Source organism: Gastrolobium bilobum, unplaced genomic scaffold (assembly GCF_033153095.1).
Source record: "Gastrolobium bilobum isolate Gb01-03AN ecotype WA unplaced genomic scaffold, APGP_CSIRO_Gbil_v1 utg21995, whole genome shotgun sequence".
Lineage (NCBI taxonomy): Eukaryota > Viridiplantae > Streptophyta > Magnoliopsida > Fabales > Fabaceae > Gastrolobium > Gastrolobium bilobum.
In genome coordinates this window covers 29,575-45,243 of record NW_026898466.1, presented here as the reverse complement: position 1 = coordinate 45,243, position 15,669 = coordinate 29,575, and the positions used below count along the sequence as shown (strand labels likewise).

Here is a 15,669-nt window from a genome sequence, read left to right as displayed (position 1 = left end):
ATTTCAACACACCTGACAAGATGTTCCATATGCCTTGTAACATAGTAACTCCATATCGATGAAAAAAGGTTGTAAAGGAAAGAGACAACAGAAAATGGGGATATGGAAATGCACAAAACACTTACCACGAGTACGAGTGGAGTACAAAAATCACGAACTTAGAATATTCAAGATGAATATGGATGCAATGCTGGAAGAATAAAACCTACAAAATTACTCTTTTTTGCTCACTCGTGTTTTTGTTTCTAACGGTGTCTACACACTTAATTTATGAGGTTATTTTCGTAAAACTCTCCCATTTTCCCAGCAAGATTTCATCATCAACCAAACAGCCTCTCAGGAAAATAAACCAAAATTCCCGATAATATTTTAGCCTACCAAACAACTTTTTTGAAACATTCCCATGAAAAGAATATTTTTATCATATTCCCAATAATCATAATTCCCGATGCCAAAAAAAATTCTCCTCTACCAAACGCCCCCTAAGGGATTTCCATAAACCCACTTAGCCAAAATATCATTTTTACAGTTTTTACCTATCCGAATATGGTTCAGTATTTTGGATACTGCAGACAATCCACTTGTCATGAACTTTTCATCTTTTAGTATGTTATTCTAGACTTAATTATCTTTCCAACAAGCTATAACATGCTCCCAAAAGTTCTTGTTTGCTCCGGTTATCACCGTTTGAAGTTGGACAAGCAAATCTGCCAGTCAACCTCAAACAGAGCTCCAAATAGCCGTCACCCTTTCAACGATTTCGGACAAGCCACTCCACCAATTTCTCTCAAATCTTTATACAGTAAACTAGACACCTCAATCTTCAATTTGACATATCATGCACCTAATTTATCTAAGAATTGAGGCAGGAATAATTTTCCCAAAAGCAGGTCACGACAGCCCCAAGTGCAAGGGATTTCTGGACAGTCTGTGTCCAATGGCTTCTACAGGGCAGCATGCTACTCCTATGATTCTCAAATTTTGACAGAAGGTAGTTGACATCTCAATCTTCGAAATGGTGTATGGCAAGTCCCTATTGGACTTCTGTGGAGGGAGATATGCTCTCCCAAAATCTGCCATTTTATAGAAATTTCGGCAGCATCTCCTTTGTTTTTCCAACATATCCCACTTTTGTAAAAGTGTGTTAACTATCATCAAGGGTACCTAATAGACACGAGTGGCACTCAAGGACCAACAATGCCTTGGTGCTCTTACAACCCATCACAATTTATATCCATTTGCTCACTTTACATTTCATTTCTTAAATTATAAAACTTAAATAATTTCAATCACTTTGATTCAATTACATGCATTCTTTAGACATAAAATATAAATCATATCCTAAAATAGGCCTATTGCCCTTTCAACATATATCATGCTTCAAGATTACACAAGGTCCCAATATTACAAATTGCAAGTTCTCCAATGAAACATAATACAATTTACATCTCCAATTACAACATAATAATTCCTCAAATAAAACATGATAAACCGTCAACTAAACTTAGACAAAATATGACATGAACAAAGATGACAATATGAATAATCATAGATCAACATACAATGTTCATGTCCTAAGTCTAATCTAGACCAAATGGCCAGAAAATGCAAAATGGGCTCTAAGCTCTCATGCTCATCCTATGGGCTTCTTGCTCGCCGCTCCAGTCCCGCTGCTACTACCTGAAATAAAGTCTCCAAAACGGGGTGAGATATACTGATATATCTAAGTAACCCAGAGGTTCTGTAGATTACTCCACCCAATGACTCACTTAGATGTACATTAACAATATACCACAACATCTAAAAAGGGATAAAGAAAAGGGATTTAGTGAAGTAGAGAAGCATAGGAAGTAAAAATACGATTAAGCTGGAATGGTCGATGCCAAAGCCACGCAACATTCCTACGGGTTCTCATCCAAGGAAGTGTTCCCAGAACATCAATCAAGGCATCCTCTATCCATATACACCCGAGACATTCCTAGAGTGCTCCTCAATGGATAACAACTCCATGACCTCAGGTCAACTGGAACTCCCTCATAGAGACCTATCCAGTGGAAGTCCATAACGCCCGAAGGCAACAATCTACTGGCCAAAGACATGGTACATCCTATGTATCACTATACATACAATAATGCATGAGCATGTCATAATATACTATTAATATACATTTCCAACCATTATCCCCAAAGGGCATGATGGAGCACAGACGGGGACTAAACCCCAGTACCAAGGGATTACCTGATGAAATCTCTCTCTTGGTAGCTCCAACTCACAGTACCACCGAGCTTTGTTCACAAGAAATGCCTATACATAGGCCATTTCCATTACAATTATAATCAACCAAGACATATACATGCTTATTAAAGTATTCATGCATATATTCATAACAACTTACCACAATCCCATTGGTCAAGGATCAAAGGCAACCCACCAAGTTCAAAGCTCCGAATTTACGTCCATGGGAGGCAAACTACAATGATCACACAAAGATCATCAATACAAGATGCAACCAACTAATCATAAAGCACCAAAAATCACTCCCCCACAAGCATAGGTTCGGCCAATGGCCTTAAATTTACCAAACCATTTTCTTAATTTTATTTCAATTTACCATTAACATCCAAGGTTACCACAACACTTATTCAAGCCCTATTTTTCATCCAAATCCACCATAACACCATTCTCCTCAAATCACCTTATTTAGGCCGAATGCACACACTCACACACTCCAAATATTTTTCCTTCCAATTCAATGCATCCGCTCAACATACAACTCATTTAAACACCATTCACAACCACACAACATCAAGTATACAATTTTTACATCATCAAACCATATATGCCCTCAAATGGCTGAATTGTTCATGGTCATATGCCTAGGGTATTCAATCCAATTTCACACTTCCACACATCATACAATCCTATAATCAACTCATACAAATACTTCACAACTCAATTACACAATCCTACAACCAAGCCATTTCACAAAGTCATGAATATCAACATCAAAATTGCCTAAGTTACCAAATAATTTCTCAATAATTTTATGAGTTCAATCACTCTAAAACATCATTCTAAGCCACTTTTATCTAATACACATTTTCAATTTGAGCTCTCTAACTACATCAACCCATACATGCATACCCTAGGTCACAAAATTCAAATTCACCAAATCAACCAATTAAAAATGTGGAAACTAACTCACAAGCAAGGCCAAAGACTCCTCCACAACATACCAAAGCATTGAAGGATCAATCAACTCCAAGAACCTCAAAAACCTTCACTTGGTCGCAGCTGTAAATGTGGAATTTATCCAAATTTAGTGAGTTTCAAGGCTTGTGGATGATATGGTTGTGTTCGGATGATCGTTTACTTGAAGTTTGATGACAAACTTTCTTGGATTTGGTGGCTAAATCACCAAGGAATCAACCAAAGTCTCTCCCCTCTTTTTTTTTGAAAACTGCGGGTTTAGAGAGAGAGAATGAGTGAAGGTGATGATGAATAGTGATTGGGCTTAGGTGTCTTAAGCTCACTTAAGTGGGGTGGGTCCCACCGCCATCTCACGCGATTCAAAATAATTCCAATCTTCCGCTTATTCCGCTAAATGTCCATAATTTCTTAAACTATTTAGAAACTCTAATTTTTAACATTAACCATTATCTTTTAATTGTCCTTGATCAGATGAATCCAAAGTTTTCCGGTCGTTCGGAGAAATAACAGTTTTAAGCTGTTATGCGCGTTTAAATACATGGTCACCTTATTCGAATTCCAGTGGTCTGTATCTATTATCATAATAACTCTTTTGCTGATTCTGTGCCTGTTTAAGTTTTTCTCTTATCATTTCAATCTGCAATGTAGTCTCCTGCACAAAATCCGGACCAAATCTCTTTGTCACCTACCTCAGTCCAACAAGTAGGAGTACGACATCTGATAAGGGTTAGGGTTCGAATACTTTCCAGCATCAGCCCCCTTATGCATGATGCATACGCTTTCCAGCAAGCACACAAGATTGAATAAAAGCTCACTCATTAAACAACTGAACAGTTACATAACATAGTTTAGGCATCAAACTCAACTATAGCATGAGTACTCTATCACCTAGCCAATGATACGTTTAGCTCATGATAAACAAAAGAAAACAAGTACAAAAGATGAAGAACTCGTAAGGAAAGCACAAGTAAAACTATAAATAGTGTTGCTTTGCAATAGCCGGGCGCAAGCTATGCTTATGCCCTGATTGAAATGGATCCTCTCATGTTTTATTTAACATGACCATGTCATGTCGAAGAATCCTAACCATACAAAGGTGAATTAATGGTGATGATTTTGTAACTACCTTCGATATTTTTCTCTTTCTTCCCTTATCACTGTTGATCCACCTTTGTATGATTATGATTTTTCCATATGACATGATCATGTTAATTAACACATGAGATGACCCACTTACTGCCCTGATACAACAAAAAGTGATGCTTCCTTCTAACTCCTCTCTTGTGTGAATTTATCTCTAACTCCTCTGTGTTCTTCCTTCGTCTTCTTTGCGAATTTCTCTCCAACGTTATGTAGGCTAGGTGTTCTTATATATGCTTAACTTTAACTCCAAGTATGATTTATAACTTGAAATATGGAGTTCTAATTCAAATTCCAGTTCTGGGGACTTATCTTCTAACTTTTGTACCTTTTTTCTGCCTTATCTTGTTTTTGATTAGCTTCTTGATGTTCTTTTGATCAATGTTAATAAAACTGGCCCGGCCCGATCGAGTCGATTTGCAAACCGGTAAATCGATCATATAACCAGTCCGGGAAGCAACGGACCAAACCATGCATCAGAACCTGTGCGACCCGACCGTTTTTTGTGAAAATCGGTGACCCGGCCCTGTCCCAATTTTTTTCCTAAAAAGTGTTTTTTTTTAAAAAAAAAATCATAATGGGCATATTTGAGTAATTTTTTCTTATTGACGTACATAGATTGTGTACCTACAACACTAATATTATCTCAATTATGCACTATGCATGAAATTTTGATTTGATTTATAGTTAGAGATGTCATTTACTGAACCTGAAGCCCCGTATCACAATCATTATATTTTTGTTTGATCCTTTATTGGATAATAATGTGTGATTTATTATTTTTTATATTAAAATATTTGAAATTTTTATCATTTTTTTATATATTTGAGTATGTTTATAATTTTTTAATATAAATTATAGAATTGCATATAATTACCGGGTCATGCGGTTCCACTGGTTGAACTAGTGACCCAATGACCCAGTACCTCGACCGGATCAAGGATCGGGCCGATTTTAATAACATTGCTCTTGATAATCGCTTCTGAATTTTGGACTGGGAGGAGCTATTTTCCTTTAAAACAATATCTTAGGTTAGAAACGTTTATCCTTCGATCAAGCGTCATTTGAATTCAAATTATAGCCTTATCTTTATCTTTATGTTATCAATCCTCGTTGCGCACCATCTCGCTTAAGTTCCTTATGCTACGACATTGTTCAGGCTCTACTGCAAGCTTGCAACATAATTTTGCAAAATAGCAACTCAATAAAGTTAACTGTTCAAACCATAATATATTAGTCATATTTATCTAATTAACACTTAGACTTGTCAAAACCCTTAGAAACATGTATCAAGCAATTTCACATCATATTAATCAGGCTTTGAGGTATTTTATGATTAATTTAGGCTGCATTTTCACTTAATTATGTTCAAAATTAACTCTCACTTGGAGAGTTAACAGTGCATACACATGATTTGAATGCGATATTATTGGTTAAGTTGGAATAACCCCTTATTAATTAAGTTTGAGTTCATTATTATAATTAAACAAATGAACTTAACCTAATAATTAACCTATCAATTTGAAGTAATTCATGAATAGTCCAAAGCATATTCATCCTTACTCCTAAATGAGCATGACACTACTAGCCATGATACATGTTATTGCATCACAAGTTTATAGGCACCTTAGGTAGATGATCCACATGAGCTTGTGAGGTTTTCACAGTGTCTTTGAGCCTTTACTTTGTGGTCTCTGTTGTTGTTGCTTATCGTTTCTTAAAGGGCAAAACCTTCAATTACAACAATAGTATTAGTCTATGTATGATTTACAAAATATACTTGAAATTTTTTTATTTGAGAAATTATAAATACTTCTCTTCATACTAAATGCCTAAGGAAAACTAGTTAAAGAGTATTTAGAAATGTTATAAGCCTACCCGGTCATCGACTTGGTCGAGATATTGGATCAGTGGTCAATAGTTAAATCAATGAAACCAAATAGATATATTATATATTTTTTTATTGTTTGAGTCATTGAAATAATGATATTTAAGCCTAGCATTTATTCTATATAAAAGTTCGAAAGTATAAATAACATTAATTCTATACAAGTTGAAAAGTCCACGTTTCTTTAAAGCAAGCGTTAGCTTTGGAAAAACAAGAAAATATCTCAATCTTGAAGTCCTCAATAATATCCAAGATAGCCCAATCAGAGTCACTCAAGTGTTGAGAAAATCAAGATTTGCAAAGGAGGATTAATGAAAACGCTTGAAAGGAGTTAAGAACATCATACTTTCATGAACTTTCCTAAATTTAACCATTCCCTTTTTCCTTTACTACTATACTTAGATGAAGCTCACTTTTTTCCGTCGTGGTTCTTATCTGTAGTTCCATTCGATCTTTCTCTCCTGCATATAATAGATTTCTAGGGTTTTTAGTGAGCTTGAAATTCTGTACACGCAAAAAGTGTTGCTTTTTCTTTTCTTCTTCATGGTGATCGCCTCCGGTGAACGGGTGGACTCCGTTTCCGGCGCCTCTGTTTATTCACCATCTTCACATTCGTTGCCATCATCTTCACGAAACACAATGCGTGTGACAAATCGTCAAGCAACGAATTGGAGTGGTGGACAACACACCAGGTTTGCTTTCTTTCTTTTCTTATATTTATGTCCCTCAACAAACATGGCCCTAGAACACCAATTTTAACTAAATCTATCCAATTCACACTTGATTACATATGAACAAGACCGATCTATTATATTACATAGACTAATTAAATGATCAGTTTTTGGGTTAAACCGACCGATCCATTCTAATTTTAATAACATCGATCTTTAGTAGTAGCTAATAACATTCTAATTTTAATTTATTCATTTAACATTTTTCCTTTTATTTTTTAACCAATCCATATGTATATTTGTTATTAAATGTGGATACGAGTTATTTAGATGTGATTAACTCGAGTAGAATAGTGAATCGTATATTACCATGTTTGGTACAAGGATACAAAACCGAGTTCCCGGATATCCAAGGTTTACCGGTAATCTAATTTACAAATGAAAGTTACTGTTTTGATTACCAAAAATAATGTGGGAATTGACGATTACCAAAGAAGGGAAACCAGAAGAACTCTTTTTGAGACTAAAATACCCCCAACACATATCAACACATAAAAAAAATTAGGGGACGGGGTGGGAATGAATCAACACCTGGAAGAACAGATCAATCAGAATAGATCAGCAAAAAAAATTTCAACCTCGGGAGCAAAACTTTAAGAGAGAGCACAAGCAATGAGAATGGAAGTCTCTAGAATCCAGATCCATAAACGATGGGGAGAACCAAATCGGAGAAACAGAGCCACAAGATCATGTTCTTTATCAGGTTTTTAACGACAAAGGTTTGGGAGATGGAGGAGGCGTCGCAAGCTTCGTCGCGAACCTGAGGAGGCTCCAGCACCAGCACTAGCACCACCGCAAAAAAAAGTTGCCAGGATCAGAATGAAGTGGCATGAATCGGATCCAACCTTTATCTTTGTAATATAATACGTGTACCAATTTTGAAACTAAAAATATGTAGGGGTTATTTTTGTAATAACATTAATACTTCATTCTAAACCAAACATAGAATCAATAATCCTTACCCAATATTCCCGGTAATATTTTGGCGAACCAAACAACTTTTTCATAACATTCCAGGTAAACTCAATTTCTACATGAATTTCCAGTAATTGTGATTTCCGGATAAAAAAAAATTTTCTCTTGTACCAAACACACCCGTAAAGTTGTCTCAAATCTCAATATTTTTTTTTTATTCACAAAACTCCATTTAGAGTAAAAAAAAAAAAAAAAAAGTGTGAATTGGTTACTCAGTATCGTGAATACTCAGTGGTAGGTTTTGGGTGAGAAAGAAGATGACAGAGGTGGCGAGGTCAGTGGTGAACGACGTTTTGGGACAAAGGATTATCGACGTGGATGAGCCAATCGTTGATTACATCGTTAACGTCCTCGCAGACGATGACTTCGATTTCGGACTCGACGGCGAAGGCGCTTTCGAAGCCCTCGGAGAACTTCTCGTCGCCGCCGGCTGCGTCGACGATTCCTCTCACTGTCGCACTGTCAGTTCCCAATTTCAAATCAAATCAATTTATTAATGCTTTTGAAGCAATAACCACATTAATTAACCATTTTTTGGTGTAATTATTGTTATTGATTCAGGTATGTAGCAAGCTATCTGACAAGTTCGGGAAGCATGGTTTGGTGAAAGCGAAACCAACGGTGCGAAGCCTTGCGGCGCCGTTTAGAATGAACGAGGGAATGGACGATGGTGTAGCTCCTAAGAAGAAGCCTGAACCCGTTGATGGTCCTCTTCTATCGGAACGCGATCGTTTAAAGCTAGAAAGGAGAAAGAGAAAAGATGAACGCCAGAGAGAGGTTCAAATTTAAATTCTTTTTTTCCCCTTTTTTCTTGATGGATTTATTGACTATATAGTATATAAAAGGACAACTTAGTGCTATAATGCTCCATATACAGGGTCTAGGAAGTGTAAGGATTTATAATAAGTAACTTTAGGTTGAATTTGTAAGATACATGAATAGAGCATGTTACAAATTTGTTACATGGTAACAATGCTAATCATTGTAAGTGATGATTTATACAGGCACAATTTCAAATGCATTTAGCGGAGATGGAAGCAGCGCGGGCGGGTATGCCTGTTGTATGTGTTACGCATGATAACAGTGGTGGACATACTGTCAAGGACATTCATATGGAGGGTTTCAATATATCTGTTGGTGGCCGTGATCTCATTGTTGATGGTTCCGTCACACTTTCTTTTGGAAGGCATTATGGTTGAGTTTTCATTGTTGCTCTTGTTAACTATATTTTTGCTGTGGACTTGGACTAGAAGATGGTAGTCTTAAAATGAAAGTGTTTTTATGGAATATGCGCAGGTCTTGTTGGAAGAAATGGGACAGGAAAAACGACTTTCCTCAGGCACATGGCCATGCATGCTATTGATGGTATTCCTAGGAATTGTCAGATATTGCATGTGGAGCAAGAAGTTGTTGGTGATGATATAACTGCCTTGCAGTGTGTTCTTAATTCTGACATTGAGAGAACTCAGCTTCTGCAGGAAGAAGCTCAATTACTTGCCAAACAGGTTGAATAGACTGTTTCCTTATGTGTTGTTTTGCTTACAAATTGTATATGCTCTCAAAAATGGGACAACTGAAAATTTTGTGGTTGTTTGTTAGAGGGAATCTGAGGAGAAAATTGGAAAGGGCAATGATAATTTGAATGGAGGGGTTGGTAAAGATGCTATTTCACAAAGGCTTGAGGAAATATACAAGAGGCTTGAGTTCATTGATGCTGATTCTGCAGAGTCACGGGCAGCATCGATACTTGCGGTGAGTTCATTAATGATTTGTGTCATAATTTATTAAAGTCATAAATTGGAAATTCTTCCTATCTCATTATCCATTTGGAGCTTTTTGAATTCTGAATTATAACTTATTTTTATGCTAATTTGTCTTTCACTTTGCCTTATTTATTGGACAATCAATTTTCCAAAATCATTATGTTACTCATCGAGGGTATTTTCAGGGTCTAAGTTTCACTACTGAGATGCAGAGGAAGGCAACAAAAACTTTTTCTGGAGGATGGCGGATGCGAATAGCTCTTGCTCGCGCACTGTTTATAGAGCCTGATATATTACTTCTTGATGAGCCTACGGTGACTCATCATTCTAAGTTTCTTCCTTGATTCATGGATGCCTTATTTTATAGAATTTCAGATTTATTTATTTATTTTTATTTTCTTATTGCAGAATCATCTTGATCTCCATGCTGTCTTATGGCTTGAATCATACTTGGTTAAATGGCCAAAAACATTTATTGTTGTTTCTCATGCTAGAGAATTTTTAAACCTGGTAATATATTGGCTTATCTTTCTTCAATTAGGTGTTTTGTTGATTTAATGCTTTCTCTAAATGTATTCCCAGCATATTTTTTACTTCTCTTGTTAACTGTATCACCAGGTGGTTACTGATATAATTCACTTACAAAACCAAAAGCTGACTACTTATAAAGGAAATTATGATAATTTTGAGAAGACCCGAGAAGAACAAATTAAAAACCAGCAAAAAGCATTAGAGGCAAATGAAAAAGCAAGATCTCATATGCAGGTATAACTTTTCACTGTTAAAGTTATCCTTTTTTATATTGATAATTTATTTTGTTTCTTTCTACCTAATTCTTAATTTTTTTGCATTGTACTATTACTAAGGCAGTGTAGTCACTTCCATGGTGATTGGAGCTAATAGTCTTGGTTTAATTGTAAATATTGTACTTAGCCCATTGCATGTGACTTTATTTTTCTTTAGATTATTGTGATGCTAGTAGCCTAGGAACTATTGGTCAGTCATACTAGTTTACTGGCTTTTCATTTAGAACTTTGCGCATTAATTTGGTAGTGTACACAACCACCAAGCTTCATCCCACTAAGTGGGGTAAATTTGTCAATATATATTGTATTACATTTATTAGATAGGCCAGTTTGTGTTAGAAGTTAGAACTTTAGTAGTAAACTAATTTTCTATCTGTCATCTGATACCATTACCAATATTTTGGGGCTTTTTCCTTTTAATCAAAAAACCTAGCCAATTTTCATAACGTTTTTTTAGACATTTTTTTAAAAAAAAAAAAAACAACTTTTTTCTAAGAAAAAGCATAAACAAACAGGCCCTTTGTCATACATACATAATATGGTACCACAAAGGGCAAACCCTGGTGCACAAGGTTCTCTGACTTGCAAGGGTAGAGGTGAGTATCAATTGAAAAGAAGTTTTTCAAACTCGAACCCGTGACCTCCCGATCACAAGGAGCAGCTTTACTATTGCTCTAAGGCTCGACCTCTCATGATATGGTACCATAAATATCTAAAATATTCTAACAGTTTTCCATTTATGATCCCATGAAAAGATTGCTGAGGTTTGGAATTTGCAGAACTTGTTGTGGATGTGTAGCATTTTATTCAAGATTCTATTTGAGATCTGACGTGATGTTTTACGTTTCTACCAGACCTTCATTGACAAGTTCCGCTATAATGCCAAGAGGGCATCACTTGTTCAATCTAGAATCAAGGTACTTGTTATTGTCAGTTTACCTTCTTAGAAATCAAATGCCCAAAAGTTGTGTGCATACGAGTGTGTGGCATGCTCTCTTTGTATTGTTCAGCTGCTTTCTGTTTTAATAGTTTTTCAGTTTGTTGAAATCCTTGGAACTGAAAATTTCATATCTAATAAGACCTTTCTTTTTTTGATTTTTGTGGAAAAATATTTCAGGCTTTGGAACGAATGGGCCATGTTGATGAAATTGTTAATGATCCTGAGTATGAACTACTATTCTTTTATCACTTATAGCATAAAAATGTGTATATCTCTCTGTTTAGCTCTGTTTAATTTTTTAACTATATTTTTTCTGGTCGGATATAGCTACAAGTTTGAGTTCCCCACTCCAGATGATAGACCAGGCCCACCGATAATAAGTTTCAGGTAGAACATTAGTCCCTTCTTTCACTCACCTTTTGTTACATAAATATAATGTTTGTCATACACAGGATTTAGGTCTTATCTCTTACCTAAACTGTGTGTACAGTGATGCATCATTTGGTTATCCTGGGGGGCCCATTCTATTTAGAAATTTGAACTTTGGGATTGATCTTGACAGCCGTGTTGCAAGTAAGAATGCTTATCCTAGTCCTAGAAATGATTTCTCCTACCTTTTAAATCCTTGATACATTTCTATGATATTTTGATTCAATTTATATTAGCATTGTCTAGTATTCATTATTATGATTACACTGCTTTGTACAATAACAATGTGGTGGACATGTCATTCCTGGTTTGCATCTTTTGGCAAACTAGTATTAAATAAACCCATGTATGTGGGTTAACATGAATCTGCCATATTTTTTTATGTGTTAAAGAATATATCCTCTATGTTTGCAGTGGTTGGTCCAAATGGCATTGGCAAATCAACTATACTTAAGTTAATTGCTGGGGAATTACAGCCCAGTTCTGGGACAGTCTTCCGTTCTGCTAAGGTAACTTTATCACATTGTTAACTAATAAAAGTTACTTCATTTTGCCTGATCTCCATGATATGGTGATACAACCCCTATCTGCTGACTCACCTATTGCAATAGAATATTCTAGAGAACAATTCTGTTAGTAGAGAGAGAATGATTGAGGCAGTTAGTTAGGATAATTATATCAAGGAGGGAAACATGTAAGAGGGTGGGATGGAATTGGATTGGGAACTTGGAAGAGTTTCAGCACCTCTCGAATTTGCTGAACTTTAGCTTTTCTTCTTTTGAGTCGTTTACTGTTCTTGTACTTGAATTCTGTAATTTCTTTTCTTGTTAAAATATATAGAAAATCCAGATCCTTTTCTGGGCCAAAAGATCTCTTGTTTGCTTCTGTTATTTGGTAATTTGATCCAGTTCTTATCATATGGTTTCAAATGTTTTATACTTCAATTTCTACTTCTTACATGACTCTGTAATCAGTGTTTCACCTGTGTTGGCTCTATTTTTTATCCATGATAATGTCCACGGATAAATTCTTAGTATTTGTCTGCCTATGTAAATTTTAAAACCTGTTTATGTAGGATTTGAAAAGGTAATGTTGGAAAAGATAAATAAACTAAGCAATTGCATTTCACTACATGACACTAAGGAACTAGAAATTATCAGAATGGCAACACATCTGTACTTGATCTCTTTTCATGCTTTGATATTATTCTGGATCATTAATCAGACATTTTCATTGGCTTCAGGTTCGTATAGCAGTGTTCAGTCAGCACCATGTTGATGGACTTGACTTATCCTCAAATCCTCTTCTGTATATGATGCGCTGCTATCCTGTAAGTTCCTTGTTTGCAGAGATAGTTAACTGGTTTTCTTAGTGTTTTTTAGAAGTTATCTTCAATTGAATGATTCTTGATTGACTATAACCTGAGTTTCCTTCTAATCACTAATTTTTTTGATGGAAGAGTCAATGTTTAAAATTGTGGTCACGGTCACATTATGGGCCATTGTGGTCTGCAATTGTGTGTTAAATGCAGTTGTGGTAGCCACCTCGATCAATATGTCGCTGCTGCATGTTTTGAGAATTTGAAACCTTAGAAATAATGCAAAGATGAGCAAAATACTAGCCACAGTTGCGTATATGAGAAGCTGATAATTTTCTCATTCCTGGATAAATGCTGGAGTTCTTCTTTTGGTTGCATATGTTATGATTTCTGTTGCCAAGGTGACAATTTACCTTTTTTGGAAGGGGTGGGGATCAGATCAAAATTGTGGATGTTAGGATGTAACATGCTGTTTCTTAAAAATTATTCAGTGCCTGTATTTGCAATTGTATTATTAAATTTGCCTATTTAAATTTTCTGCAGGGTGTTCCAGACCAGAAGCTTCGAGCCCACTTAGGTTCTTTTGGTGTAACGGGAAATCTTGCACTTCAGCCGATGTATACCTTGTCAGGTATTTTCATCGTAGTTCATGCTGTCATCGTCATACATATAATTCATGAATTTTTATAAGATTTTAGTTTGATGATCTTTCAGAACTGCAATAATATGTCAGGATACTCAATGATTGTTGTGAGTTGCTATGGATATTTAGATGTGGCTTTCTGTTACGAATTGAAATGACTTTTTTGAATGCTTTATTAGGTGGTCAGAAAAGCAGGGTTGCATTTGCAAAGATAACTTTTAAGAAGCCACACATAATATTGCTTGACGAGCCATCCAATCATCTGGTAGGTTTCTCCAACATTCTTTATTGCTTATTGGTCGGTTATTGGACCTCTAGCTACTAGTTTAGTATCATATTTTGTTGCAGGGAAAGTATGCTGAATCTATTATTATTGGTTTTTGGTCTTGTTTCTGTTATCTGCTCTCTTTTAAAATGGTATGTGAACAACTTGTGTGAGAAGAAAATAGCTGAAGATCCTATAGGGACATTTGGATCTTCTCAATTAAGCTGCTAACCTGACCTTGTCATTTTAAGTAGATAGACTCGATGCCCTTTACGAAGAAACCTACGTTTCGTGCACAGGGTCCCACATTCTGATAAGTTCTAATTGCTGGTTTATCTCCTAAATGGCAAGATCATGTAAGAGCTATAGTGAGAAGATTAAAATCTCTTATAGTGATATTCCTGGGCATTTTGACTACCGCAAATTCCTTTATGGGGCCTGTTAAACTATTGACTATTTGGCATAAACGAAGTTCACAAATTGATGTAGATAGGAAATTTCAACTTCAGGAGGATTTCTTGGAGTCTTGCACTAGGATCATGGTTGCTAGGCACACACTGCTCAATGCATGATCTAATGAGATTAGACTAATGGACTTGTATAAAATATATATTACATATTGTTTTATGACCTAGTATAGCACTTCATTGTGATGGTGTGACACCTCAGCAGGTGGCAATGCCACAATCAAATCCTTTCAAATACGAGTGAATTCGTCTCCTGCTCTGTAACAAATTGATCCTTGCAATGAAGTTACATTACAGCATGTACCATGTATTTGACTTCATCAAGTGACAATAGAATATAGATCCAAAATTGACTGAGAACGTAATATGTTGTAGGACTTGGATGCTGTTGAGGCGCTAATTCAAGGTCTGGTGATGTTCCAAGGAGGCATTCTCATGGTATGTTCAGTTCTCCCAGTGACACCGTATTCTTTTAATGTTATTTGATTAGATGCTCTAAACAATTTTATATCTGCGTTTTGCCAGGTAAGTCACGATGAGCACCTTATCTCTGGAAGCGTGGACGAGCTATGGGTTGTATCCGAAGGAAGAGTGTCCCCATTCCAAGGAAACTTCCATGATTATAAGAAGATACTCCAGTCATCGTAGGAAAATGAGTTGTAGTTAACATATTTTGGGGATAGATACTACCTTCCTTTCCTAACTAAAGAATACCTGGACGACATTTTTGTGCTGTTCATCTCAGCCGTCATAGATGGGAATATACAAGTTTGCAATTTATCAAAAGTATGCATAAGTAAGACCATTTGAATGCATTTTATCATTTCATAAACAAAATAATTGGTTAAATTAATTAGTAAATAATTTTATATGAAATTATTTTAGTCATAACTTTGTAATTGAAGTTATTATGTAGGTATTAATTGGAGGATATAATTTTATCTTCTACATACACGTTAAAGTGTGGGTTTTTTTTTTTTTTTCTTCTTCTTTTCATACGGCTTTACATGGATTTTACATATTTTTATGTGTTTGTAAGAGATAAAATTATCTCTGCATTACGAGAAACATTAATTCTTGTTATATATTATGTA

The 15,669-nt window shown here is 35.6% G+C and overlaps 1 protein-coding gene across 2 annotated transcripts; it reads left to right on the top strand.

Moving 5' to 3' along the window:
- Positions 1 to 6,557: 6,557 nt before the first annotated feature.
- LOC133316521 (ABC transporter F family member 3) lies at positions 6,558 to 15,499 on the top strand. Of its 2 annotated transcripts, XM_061518277.1 has the most exons (19): positions 6,560 to 6,930; positions 8,177 to 8,405; positions 8,506 to 8,721; positions 8,949 to 9,138; positions 9,241 to 9,449; positions 9,544 to 9,696; positions 9,893 to 10,021; positions 10,116 to 10,217; positions 10,326 to 10,472; positions 11,368 to 11,430; positions 11,631 to 11,677; positions 11,781 to 11,840; positions 11,944 to 12,026; positions 12,297 to 12,391; positions 13,126 to 13,212; positions 13,744 to 13,831; positions 14,023 to 14,108; positions 14,951 to 15,013; positions 15,101 to 15,499. In XM_061518277.1, the coding sequence occupies exons 1-19, from the start codon at positions 6,782 to 6,784 to the stop codon at positions 15,221 to 15,223; spliced, it is 2,319 nt and encodes a 772-aa protein (XP_061374261.1). In that variant the 5' UTR covers positions 6,560 to 6,781; the 3' UTR covers positions 15,224 to 15,499. The 2 variants fall into 2 exon arrangements, 1 of the variants encoding a protein (XP_061374261.1); XR_009752219.1 differs by lacking the exons at positions 14,951 to 15,013; positions 15,101 to 15,499 and having other exon boundaries at positions 6,558 to 6,930; positions 13,126 to 13,601; positions 14,023 to 14,050.
- Positions 15,500 to 15,669: the final 170 nt, after the last annotated feature.

Bases quoted from the DNA above. Each gene is read 5' to 3' on its own strand.
- LOC133316521 (XM_061518277.1), top strand. From the start codon at position 6,782: ATGGTGATCGCCTCCGGTGAACGGGTGGACTCCGTTTCCGGCGCCTCT. The intron at 12,392-13,125 runs GTAACTTTATCA...CATTGGCTTCAG, and splicing joins CAGTCTTCCGTTCTGCTAAG to GTTCGTATAGCAGTGTTCAG. The intron at 14,109-14,950 runs GTAGGTTTCTCC...AATATGTTGTAG, and splicing joins ACGAGCCATCCAATCATCTG to GACTTGGATGCTGTTGAGGC.